Source organism: Cotesia typhae, unplaced genomic scaffold (genome assembly GCF_013202065.1).
Source record: "Cotesia typhae breed Kobodo isofemale line unplaced genomic scaffold, CoteBio_Ctyphae contig_4, whole genome shotgun sequence".
Lineage (NCBI taxonomy): Eukaryota > Metazoa > Arthropoda > Insecta > Hymenoptera > Braconidae > Cotesia > Cotesia typhae.
In genome coordinates, this window is record NW_027423748.1 from 6,888,355 (window position 1) to 6,901,537 (window position 13,183).

At 30.0% G+C, this 13,183-nt stretch overlaps 2 protein-coding genes across 2 annotated transcripts in view; both read right to left on the reverse strand.

Moving 5' to 3' along the window:
* LOC141527670 (cilia- and flagella-associated protein 298) overlaps positions 1-3,959 on the reverse strand; it is a 47,371-nt gene extending 43,412 nt beyond the window's left edge. The window contains exons 1-5 of the mRNA XM_074243251.1: positions 3,821-3,959; positions 3,561-3,710; positions 3,393-3,478; positions 2,723-2,893; positions 2,404-2,619 (exon numbers count right to left, since the gene is read on the reverse strand). Of these exons, the coding sequence (XP_074099352.1) occupies positions 2,404-2,619; positions 2,723-2,893; positions 3,393-3,478; positions 3,561-3,710; positions 3,821-3,959 (762 nt within the window). The remainder of the gene's footprint in view (positions 1-2,403; positions 2,620-2,722; positions 2,894-3,392; positions 3,479-3,560; positions 3,711-3,820) is intronic.
* Positions 3,960-4,536: 577 nt separating this feature from the next.
* Cv-c (RhoGTPase activating protein) overlaps positions 4,537-13,183 on the reverse strand; it is a 90,443-nt gene continuing 81,796 nt past the window's right edge. Inside the window, exons 11-13 of the mRNA XM_074243123.1 lie at positions 7,452-9,602; positions 7,102-7,253; positions 4,537-6,685 (exon numbers count right to left, since the gene is read on the reverse strand). Coding sequence (XP_074099224.1) covers positions 6,109-6,685; positions 7,102-7,253; positions 7,452-9,602 — 2,880 coding nt within the window. The 3' untranslated portion in view covers positions 4,537-6,108. The remainder of the gene's footprint in view (positions 6,686-7,101; positions 7,254-7,451; positions 9,603-13,183) is intronic.

The following is a 13,183-nucleotide window of genomic DNA, read 5'->3' on the forward strand; positions in this document are numbered from 1 at the left end:
ATCAACGTTTTGTACGGTAATATTTTCGCATTATTGAATTCTAAAACTATAATTGGGTAAGATTTTTATCGTAAATATTTAATTGACTATATTAAAATTTTATCTCAGCGAATTACAATTGTAATAAAAATTTTAATATTTACTATTCAATCAAATTTAAGATTAAGATAATAAGATTTTTAAAGAGAAACAATAATTTTTCTGGGCCTATTGCTGATATTCAAATGAAGAAATGAAAGAAAAAAAAATAAACAGAATAATTATTAGTTAAATTGTTTTAATACATAAGAATTTATATTGTTAAGTATTTTTAAATTTCTATATAAATTATTTATTAATATTGTTAAATAAAAATCGTCAGTCACTTTCACACTTTTCATTTTCTGTTCGAAGATTCATTTTATTATTATTATTTCAAATTATAAGGCAATCACTGTGCGTAATTTGAAAAATTTATTATTTAAAAGTATAAAAAATTTTTTTTAAGCTTTTTGAGCAGTTTTGGGAAAAATATAAAAATATTAAATTTTTAAATTAAATTATTTTTACAGTTAAAAAGGTCCATCTTTACAAACATGGAATGTGAGTGTTATCCGTATATGTTTGTAAATTAAAAAAAAATTAATTTAATAAAAAAATTAATTCAATAAAAAAATTTCTTAAATAAAAAAAAAATTTTTTTTTTTTACAGTTAAATTTTGGCATTAAAAATTTTAAGCAATAAAAATTACAATTTGAATCAAATTTTAAAGTAATAATGATTTTTTGAAAAATATTCCAATTGAAAAAAAGAGTAAAATAAAAATAATTGTCATCTATAAAAGATATGTGTATTGATTTAAAAAAATATTAAAACTTTCAAAGCACGAACAGTGAAGTATCGCCTTAAAAAAGTAATTAATTAAAAAATAATCATTATAATCTACGTGCCTTCTTCCATTTGTTTAATGTGTTACTATATTTCATATATACGTGTTCATATATACGTTCATATATACGTGTATGTAAATTTGTCCATACATTCAGTTCTAAGTGAATATTATATACTAAGCATGTAATGAAACTAAAATAATAAAGAATAAATGTATCACGCATGGTCTAACGAGGCCTCGTATCAAATCGATTTCAACACCTACCACTTAATATAATTTTTCAGTAAACAAACGTACAAATTCAATCGAAATCAACAGACTTATGGAGAATTAACATTACTTTTTTAATAAAAAATGGTCACTGTAAAAAATTATCAATGAAAGTAGTAGAAAACTCAAAGTAAAATAAGCCATTATTTATATACCGGGTGTGTTTGCTATTTTATTTAAAAATATAATATTACTTCACTATTTTTAGGGTTTTATTTGTTTGTAATTAATAAAAATAATTATTGTACTGTAAAATATGGATTGCTGTATACTGTTTAATACTTGTAATTAATTTCTGCAACGCTAATAAAAATTCAAACAAACAATGTAAATATTTATTGTGTGTTATTAATAGTCTAATAGGGAAGCTCATAAATTAAAAATCGTATATCGCATATCGTGTAACATGTTCTCGTAATCTACTATCCTAGATATAAAAGTCTTTTCAGGACAGTGGGATCGATAAAAAGCGTGCTACTTTACTGTGGAAAAAATATTAAATAATCGATGCTGCTCTTGTGTTTCCTTACTCTTGTTTTTCACAAACTTTTTTTATTCATTTTACTCACGAAACTTTTGTTTTATTTTCTTGTTGTTTGAATTTCAACTTACATTAATCATATGTTATTATATGTTGAGATATACCGTACTTATAAGTAAACTAAACTTTTGCTTTTCATTCATTAACTTTTTTTTATATTTTGTTATCATGGGAAATTTCTCTTTCCTTTAGAAACTTTTTCAAATTTTATTAAAACTTAAAAGTTGAATTTATTCTTGATAATATCAAAGTTGGATACTTCTCGGAATTTCTGGAGTATTTTAAGTAAGTTTTTTAAAATTTAAAATTATGAATTATGTATTAGTTAATTCATTCCAAATTTTCATATTAATTAATAAATAGTAAAAATAAAAATTAATTGAAAAATTTTATTTTGAAAATGACAAAAAATTTTTGAGATTTATTAAAATTTTAAATAGAAATTTAAAAAAAAATTTAATAATAAATTTTCTTTCAAATTTTTGCGAAACGTCAAAAATTAAAAATATATTTTCCAATTTAAAAATCTGGTAATTTGATTTTGAAAAATTCTATAAATTTTTTAATAAAAAATTATTTTAAGTTAAAATTTAAAAACTTTTCAGCTCTAAATTTCAATCAATTAAAATTTAATTAATAAAATTCTAATTAAAAAAAAAAAAAAAAATTTCTGTCATACCAACGGCTTCAGTATCAACAGCATAGATAAAAAAAGCTTACCTTGAGCTGTTCCTGGCGTCGATAAGCGTGCATCATAAATTCCTTGCGCTCGTCATCACTCATCAGGGGCTCGCGAGCTGGCATACCAGATCCGCGTTTCTGCAGCTTGACGACGATCTTAGTCTTCTCATTGGCGCCCAAATAATCCTTGAGCTTTTTTCCCCGTATCATTTCCTTGCCGGAAAACCACAGCTGAGCCATTTGTACGTCCATCACCTAGATAAACATTAACATACTTATGTTTATATTTATACTAAAGATGTTTATTTATCCGGGCTTATTCAGATAAGATTGCCGGAATTGCGGATACCCGGATTACCTCAAGCGATGCCTGGGTTCCCGTTAAATCTTCAGTGTTTTCGAATTCCTTGCGGATAACATCGTGAGGTGGTAAGCCCATCGGATAAACTATCATTGAAGCACCTCTTAGTAGATCCAACGCTTCATTAACTATTTTTAAACTCATCAGCTTATCTTCAGCAACAAGTTTCTGCCGAGTCAATTTTAATAAATATTGTTTAATCTATATTATTAAGAGAATAAGAAAAATTTTGTTTCCAGGATAATAAAATCGTTTTTTTTTTTTTTTTTTTGTAATTTGTCTCATTGCAAAGATCTTGGCTTAAATAGGTGCCTCTTCAAGGTTTCATTTAATTCTCACCGATAATCAATTTATTATGATAAGTATTTAGGCTGCATTTGCAAATGCTCTATCTCTAGATACAAAATTAAGAAATGACCTTATATCTTGTGAAATATTGATTTTTTTTTAAGATATAAGCTCATCCCGATGTTACACTCATCAAGAGCTTTCATTTGAGTACCCACATCAATTTTTCATATATTTATATATATTATATATATGTATATATGAAAAATATATCAAAATGCATGTGGGTACTCAAATGAAAGCTCTTGATGAGTGTAACATCAGGATGAGTTTATATCTTTAAAAAAGTCAATATTTCATCCATTATAATCATAATTACCTTACTTATCATAGCTTGCGCGTCCTTACAAGCTTTTTTCAGAACTTCTTGCATTTTTTCGTTTGGCTGGCGGCCATTGCGACGGCCTATTAAATTATTTTTTACAATTTATAATTTTTCTAAAAATAATCTTCTTATCATTCTTTACGATAAAAAATTTTTTTTTACCCATAACGTCTTTATTGAACGTCCAACCACCCATAGGCGAGCACTTATCAGCCCACTCGTCTTTTAATTTTAACTCGATCACTTGTTCATCCGTTAATCCCATCATATTAGACGGCAACATTGTGCCATGTTTTGCAAGTTCTTCCATTTCTATAAATATGATTTTATAAATAATTAATAATAATAATATTGATTATTATTCATCAATTATCAAATTTTACTGATATTTTTGTGTGAGAAGAAATAGCGAGGATACGTACCATAGGCAATCCGGTTTATCTTTAGCCGACCGTTGTAAATAACAGTTATTTCTTGAATAACACCGTCAACAAGTGTATCAACGATGGTATCATACAGAAATTGACTCTCATCACCTTTCTTAACATGTAAGCGGACCATTTTTTTCTATTATTTTTAATATAAAATTTTTTTACTGTTATTTATTCAATAAGAAAGTAAGTCTCAGAGTTTCAGGATTGAATTAGGGGTTAAATTTCTTTAAAAATGTGGTAACTAAGTTAAATAGTTTCCTTGACAACCGTACATTGATTTAATAATATTGGATTAATTACATCGGTAGTTTAGAATTAGAATAAAAATTTTATTAAAATTAGAATTTCAATTTTTATAAGAAATCATGATTTTTTTTTTTTTCGTTTGAATTTATTTAAAAATTTTAAAAGCGATTTTTTTTAATTAAAAAAAAAAAAATTAGTCAAAATTTTTTTATTGTTTTTAAATTAATTTATTTATAAAACTTAAATTTTTCAAAATGTTCAAAATATTCATTAAATTTGAATTTTTCAATTTTAAAAATATTGTAAGAAGAATTTTAATAATTTTGATATTGGTAAAAAATTTTTTAAATAAATTATATTTAAATCAATAAAAAAAAAAAGTCAACAAAATATTTTTCATATTTTTAATCTCTTAACTTATAAAATAAGATAAAAAAATAAAACAAAAAATTTTTTTTTTAATCAATATAATATATTTTTATATATATTCGTCATTTTAATATGATACATATTTACAATCGATAAGATATTTATTGATTACAAGAATATAGTATGTTATATTTTTGACATGACAAATATAATACATGTATAGAGTTATTTATTATTATTGATCTTTTATCATGTCTTTAATGCCACTGACGCACTGTAAACACAAAAATAGTACATATTTTTGTTTATCATTTAACACATTTTACATACAGATTTACTTCAATAGTTTAAATACGACATAATTGGAACACTTAACAGAGTAATAATTTTATACACTTGCATAGGCATTTTTAATAATTATTTCATGACTAGTATTAACTTGAAATACATTGATAAATATATATATTTATATTTATATAATTGTTTCATTTTTAATTATTATTATTATTATTATTAATATTATTATTATTTAGGATTATGCTCAAAGGCATTAATATTTATTAGAGGCTTTGTGATGAATAATTTCAATGTTTTACTTTCCAGGTACCGATAAATTAATGCAGTGCATTTTATTACCTACTAACTCACAAAATCAATAATTACAATTTTTATTCTCTTTATAATTTTATCCATACATATTTTTTTTTTGTTTAAAAACATTTTTCAATGTAGTTTGAATACTTTCTTTAACATTTGGTAAAGCTATTGGCTCTACCAATAGGCAGACAAATAAACTGCGTCAATCACTCAATAATTATTATTTTACGGAACTTATCAATCATTTATTCGTTTGTACACACAAAAATATATATGTATTATACAGACAACACATATTCACAATTTTCTTACGCTCTACAAACAAAAATATTCTTCAATAGTTAATATCTTAATTAATTATTTTAAACATTTAAATTTAAATATAAAAAAAGTTTGTATTTGGTCCAAGAAAAATAACATAAAAAATCTTATATTGATAAAAAATATACATTATTGTTGATATTAATACCAACATTTTTTATATAGGATTTTACGATATTCAGATCTTATCTCAATTTTTATCTGTACTTCCAATTTTTTAAACTCAAATATTTTCAAAATTAAAAAATTTTTTAAGTTTGTTCTGATGAAAATTTTCAATTACGTTTTACTACTTCAGTAGAAAAAAAAATAAATATAATTTTTTTTTACCAACAAAATCAGAAAATCGAAAAAAAAATTTTTTTTTACATTAATTAGGGGCACAACTAGTGTGAAGTTTTTAAAAAATAAATAAGTAATAAGTAAAACAGATTTAAAGTCGACATGGAAAAATTGACATTGAGATTCACATTTTTTTTTATAGATACAATAATAAACATAATATATTATAATTATTATTAAATATAATATAATATAATATACTCTGTTTGTTGGTTATTTATAATTAATAATTTATAAAGATATAATGATAATTCTTAAATAATAAAATTTTTTGTTCATTCCTCATCAATCGTAAGAGGAACTGTTAGATAATCCATATCATCTCTGGAAGAAGAAGAGTGATCAGAGATGCTTGATTCTTGAGATCCGTACAATGACGAGCATTGTACGGAGGCCCTATCTCAGACTTTACTTTCGGGGCCATCGGATGAGTGCTTGAATGAATTACGTATTTTACTTAAATAAAGAGCGGCAATGTGACCGTAGCTTTTATTATACCACTCGGGCGTCCGACCCTTAGTGTCGACTCGTGACAAATGCATGATACGTGATTTTCCACTTCCGCTCTTCTCGATGAGATAACGTGACGCCAGGACTATTCCGCGAGTCCCTCCCAGCATCACCGGGGCGTCTGGATGCTGGACCGATGTTTCGACAATAACACAGGCGTCCTTCGGTAAGTCCGTTCTCCAGGTTCTCAGGACACAGTAATCTCGCGCCGGTAATGGACTCATGTTACCCGCTGCGTACTGGAATATCTCCGCATTAGCGTCCAGTTTTTTCACCATACGGTACTTCAGTAGTTGAGGATCCCAAATGTGACGTTCGCGCAATACTCGGTGGAGCAATTCATGAGGAGGTGCTTCTACTTCCGTTGATACTCGCCATAAACGCAAGGGGTGCCCGTCTCCGACTTTTTTGTACGCCATTTCGACGCTGCTGTCTGCTGGATTGCTTACTGTTACCCAACCACGGCTTCTGTAATTCATTTTTTTTTTTATTAATAAATAAATTATCAATTATTTATTTCATTATTTTTATATTAAAAAAAATTTAACTTGATTCAAGATTTAAATTCTTGGTTTGAGTAAAATTTACTTAAATTTAAGCCAAGAAAAATTTTTTAATTGAAAGTTTTTTCTACTTAAATTAAAGTAATTTTTTTTAAGTGTATTATTATGAAATTAAATTTAATTTAAGAGGAATAAGGACCTGTAACTCGAGTGACTTTTGTTATTCTAAAAATTTTTGATAAAAAATTTTTATAATATAAATAATTGAGTCAAGTAATTAAAAAAACGTAAATATATCCTTCTTCCTCTTATTTTTAATTTAATTCGAAGGATTGGATCTTAAACTAATTAATTAATTGTATTATTAATTTTATTTCTTACTTTTCACGTGCTTCTTTCAATAAAGCAGTTGTACAGGCATACATGTAACCACGCCAGTCTTGTTTCATTTCAGAGCCCAATTCTTCTAAGCCAACGGGAACGCTCTCTTCCATGTAATTAAAGTGGCACTGTGTCAACATATCGGATGAAACCTTAACATATAAAAAAATTAATTTATGCAATTTTTGATAAGAATTTTCAATAAGAAAAACTATTGATAAATTTAAGAACGGATCATTTAAAAAAATTTTATTTAGTTGAATTTAGTATTTAAAAAAAAAAAAAAAAGTCAAATTTATAGAAAAAAAAATTACTCTTAGTAAATTATAATAATGATAATAAAAACGTACCATGAACAATTCACGATGCATTTTAACCAAATAAAGAAGACAATCATGTGCCGCTTTATTTTCCGACAGTTCCCGTTGATCTGGAATACCAACAGTCTTCCTTCTTCTCGGCGACACACTAGACGACCGATTATTAGTATTCGAGTTATTATGATTGAGATGAAACAAACTTGGAGCAAGACAAACAGCCAAATTAGACGCAGTCATTTGATTGTACGGCGAATTACTAGCCACGTGGTTCAAGAAATCCAGAAGAGTTTCCAGCGCCTCGCGATGTTCATCCGGCAACAGTAGCAGAACCGATTGGACCGCGTCAGGTCTTAGATCAACAGGTACATGTTGAAAAATGGCAATGAATGTCTCGGACAATTTATTAGTCAACAAAGCTTCGGGCAGTTCACGGAAGTACTGTTTAACAAGATCCGCGACATCAAACGCCTGTTGACCATCAAAATTAATATTGTCGCCTTGTATTTCCGTCATAGCTTTGAGTTTCTGAATCCGCGAACGAACGCCGCTCTTGCGGAATATTCCGACCTGATCAAGCGCATTGGCCCTCAGCCACCTCAGCGCAATCTGAATGCACTTGGGCAGCGCCTGGCCAGTCCTCTGCAGCGACAGTAAAAGTGGAACACCAAACACCGTTTTGTCTTTATAATCAGGAGTTTTTATTTTCCGGATAAACTTTGGCAATTCCCAATTCCAGCCGGTCCGATGAGTGGGACAGTAACGCTCCATGCAGGCGGTCAGCTTAAGTAGAGCAAGTTTTCTCAGCACAAGAAGTTGTCCGCAAGACATGGAGGCCATCGCACGCGGACAAAGTGGATCCAGCGGTTCAGGATAGAGCGACCCGCGCTGGAAACTGTGCCACCTAACAACAGTCCCCTTGTGCCTCGGTGACTCATCCTCCGGATCAGAATCCCTACTGGCCATCGTCGAGCTGCTCTCCTGGCTGACCGCGAGTTCGGAGCTCCTTGACCGAGATTTTTCCCGATAAACGGTAACTTGTTGTTGCTGCTGATGCTGCTGGTGGTGTTTTATCAACATCGCCTGCTGCTTCCGATCGATCACCAGGTCATCGTGCGCATGGCGAAAGCTCCTGTGAAATTTGTCCTCGCGTTTCATAGCAATGACCTTGAGCTCCTTGTCGTGGAGCTTTGATTGACCGGTGAGTTTTTCGCGATAGCGCTGGGAGTCTTTGCCCAGATTGAGGCTGCCGCCTCTGGTGCTTATCGACGAAGAGTGAGTCGTTCCTCCAATAGGAGCTGGTGACTGACTGGTCAAGTACTCCAGTACTTTAGTGTGATTGCTGTTGGCATCCTTCAGGTACTTGTGTCGCCAGTTCGAGGGCTGGCACTCGGAATCGCTCAACGCGCCTTGGTCTTCCTTCATTCCGCCGCCGCCGCGGTACAGGAACCTCTTGGCTTTGTTGAACTTTGTTCTGGTCGATCCAGTTGTCGAGGAGCTCGTGATGGTGTGGGTGTTTGTCGGGCCTCCGCTTTGAGAACCGTCAGAGCAGTAACTGGACGAGTCGTCCCCGAAAGGACTGCTCGTATTGGTCAGCAAGTTGCTCGGCAAGTGGTACGGCGAGTTCGGCAGAGTTACTGGTGAAGATGGCGGGTTTGGAGACGGCAGCAAAAATCCCTCACCAAAAGACACTGGAGCAAGTCCTGTTGGAGAAACATCCACGCAATTGAGGTCCTTCATCTTCTGTTGCATTGAAATCACGTCCAGCACCTGGGGACCGCTGATTACAACTCCCTCGCGGTTTTGCCGCTTGCGACGTCGCGATTTAAGAGACTCGACGCGCCGCAGAAATGCCTTGGCTCCGTCGCGGAGACGCTCAGATCCCGTTCGACGGAACTTCGGACTCATATCGTCTGAATTCGGGGTGCTGGAGATATTCTCGAATCTGACACTTCCGTGGACTATCATTGTTTCTTCGGGGTCGTCGGTCTCCAGGCGGTCTTCCAGTGAATCATCCGGACAGGGAAGCTGCCCCGCGGCTATCGCTTGCAATCGCTCGACATTTGCTTGACTTATATCGCAGATTCGTGACCATCTTCGCGTTTTCTTTTCGAAGGTCCAATTCTCGCTCAATGCGCACTGGGTATCCTCATCTGAGTCATCTCCTCCGCCTCCGCCGCCACTCTGAAACAGACAAAGCGGAGTATAAATAATCGTGCAATAAAATTTTATTTATTTGTTTATTGTTTACAATATATAACGATCCAACAGTGTACACTTATTATCGGACTATGTGTCTAAAATAATAATAATAATAATAATAATAATAATAATAATAATAATAATAATAATAATAATAATAATAATAATAATATTCATGTTTTACACCTTTTTTTCTTTTTAAACAACCCTATTAATTAATTTAAATATAATGCAATTTAATAATTTTATTTTGTATTAATTATTAAAAGAATTGCTTTAATTTAAAAAATTATAAAATTTAATGTTATAAATTTTTATTGTTATTTTATTCACATCCTTTTATTTTATTTTTAATATTAATTTGACTTATATCTAATATAATTTTTTAAAGTTATTTTTACGGGAAGAAATTTGATTAATTTGAAAATTTGCACAAAATTTTTTATGAATATTGTCGATAAAACTTTAAGCGAGCTTTCAAAACTCCGTTATTTATTTCTCGGTTAAAAAAATTAATTTTTATCTCAGAAAATTACTCGCACAATGTACAATAAATTATCTAACCCCCAGAATACCTTTGCTTAAGGTTATCAATACTTCTAACACTTTGAATCGAGAATATTAACGACATAATAATCAGGTACGAACATACACCCAGATAAATATTTATTTATTTATTTATTCATTATGACATTAATAACATTGCTGTAATGTCGTGAAAAAAATGTGTCAAGATAAAGATAAAAATAAGATTGAAATGATGGATAAGAGCTAAGAAAGAAATCGACACAATTCACAAATGATTAACAAGAACTAAACGAGCCGGCTAAACTTTATTACCCCAGTATGTGGTTGGGTATAAGTATAGAGTTTAGAGTATATAAATATAATAACTAAACATTGAAGTATGAAGCAGATAGACAGGATAGAGCAGACTGAAAGGAACGTAGCATAGGAACATAGTCCTGAGTAGGGTCCGTAGATTTGTTGGTGGGTGGGCGGCTTTCGAAAACTCCTTACAAGTTTTGTTACGAAACTTGACGCCTTTGTCACGAGAGAAGCTAATGTATGGGGCTGTATGACCTGACCTCGTGTGACAATGGACCTAGTTTCTCTGTGTACATGTACAGTGGTTGTTCGGCTGTGTATATATCGCACGTACTCTTTCTCTCTCTTTTTTATCTCCTACTTTCAGCCATGCCAATCGTTTCTCAACACGGAAAGTCTACTTTAATAATACGAAAGCGATTATTACTTTTTTAAACCACACACACACACCAGACTCGTGACGTCTTTCAAAAGACATCTAGCTTTGTAGTCGCATTGTGATCTTTTTTTTTTTTTTTCGCCGATAAAGAAAACATACAGCGAACTAGTATAGTCAAGAACACCATTATAAGCTCGTCACCCTTAGCTCTACTATCCTCATTTTATTTTTCTACCGTTAACAGACGCTTGTAAGGTATTTTTATTGTTATTAATTTTTTTTAAGATTAATTAAAGACGTGGAAAAATGACCGCTTTTAAAGTTTACTGAAGAAAATTTTATTTTACTGTTAGTTATTTTATTTAATTTAATTTAATTAATTAGATCTTTTTTTTTTTTTTTTTTGTTAATTAATTAAGGTATTTTTATTGTAGCTTCAAAAGGTTGAAATATTTCATTAAAATTCTTACGAAAGATTCGCTAATTAATGTGTTAAAAATATGAGGGGTGGAAAAAATAATTACAATTTCAATAGACAAATTAATAAAGGCAATTAAAAAAATGAACTTTTAGATAAGAAAAAAATTACAAGTTAATATTTTTAATTAAAAAAAATTAAGGAAGTTTTTAGTAAATTTAAAAATTAATATTATTTTTAAAAAATTGAAAAATTGAACTTGATATAATTAAAGAAATTTTTATTTTTGCAAGTAAAAAAAGATTAAAAAAAATTTTTAAATATCATTCCTTGCTTCATTAAATACAAAAAAAAACTTCAATTAATACCAAGCGATCAATCTATTTAAAATAATTACAGCCATCCCCTTAAAAAAAAAAAAAAAAAATGACATTTCGCTTGGATTCTAAATTCAGAATGACAGTTTCGCTTGCCTCACCTCCGATAATAATTACCTAGCCTACAATGTTGCAATTGATTTATAGAGAAAATATCTAATGATCAATTAAGTTGTTAACATTTAAAATGAAAGTATAGAGGAATTGACGGGTGTGTATTAAATAATGCCGGGAAAATATGATATGACAACGAAGACATTTTCATTCAATACACTTTTATCTGTACTGTATATAATACATTATTTATTTATTATTTATCATTATATATCAAAGACATCAAGACTTAAACTTTGTGAAAGAGATCTCTATATAATATACATTTACACGAAATAAGATATAAGATCGTCAATTACTTGCTTGACTACACCAGGACGTTTTAATTTATTTAATTAACGTTTCACTTGGTACCAGAGTCGCTCTTGAGCACCACGCGAATCTACGTGTCATTGAGATCGACAACGATGCTCTGTAATTGGCGAGTAAGACTTTAACGGCTTTCTTTGATGCTTTTAATTTATCCGTGCGCTTAATACTTAACTACAGTTTCGATGGTATGGGTATTTTCGGCAAAACTCGATAAAGGGAATCTGAGATAAATTTTTATTATTAAATTGTTATTATTTTTTTGTTATCTCATTTAATATTACATACTTTCTACGGTACATTAACTCGTAATTCTTTCATCGAACGTGATAATTTTTGATAAAACCTTTTTTATATATCATGTACTTTTATTTAATTGTAAATTATTTTGGAGTAGACGTCCACTTTCCCAGAAGATCGATCAAATGAGTTAAGTCCGAGAAATCGACTCACTTCTTTTACCCACACTCATACACACATACATACATACTTGCAGTACTTTTGAGTAATGCAACTGAATAAATGATCTTATCCCGATACAGATACCAATACCCGACTAAGACGCTCAAAGTCGTATTGTACAAACGCCTCGATTTCTTCATTTGCCCTTGATTCACCTACAAAAACTACCAACCGAACCTCGTTATCTTGTCTTATTCAACATCATTATTGCTCTACATTATCTTCTCTCATGCTCATCTCCGTAATTTCATTACTTGTAATGCACCACTTATTACTTATTACCGACAATAACTCCACATTTAATTTATCAATCGAAACATTAACCAATTCAAACTTAAATTTTCAGTTAATTAACAAACTTGTAATTTATATAATTAGAAGAATAAGGACAATTTTGTTTCCGGAGCATTTATATACAGAAAAAAAAATTTACTTGAATCAAGTAAATAATTTTGAAGAATTTCATCTTCTTGATTTCTGTAAAAAAATTATTAAACTAAGAAATTTTTCTTGGTTTAAGTAAATTTTACTTAGTTCAAGAATTTTTTCAAGAAAATTAAACTCTTCAAAATGATTTTCTTCGTTCAAAAATTTTTTTCTTGATTCAAGTTAATTTTTTTTTTTCAGTGCATTGTAAAATGTTTTTTTTTCTTTTAATTAAATTTAGTAGAAAGAT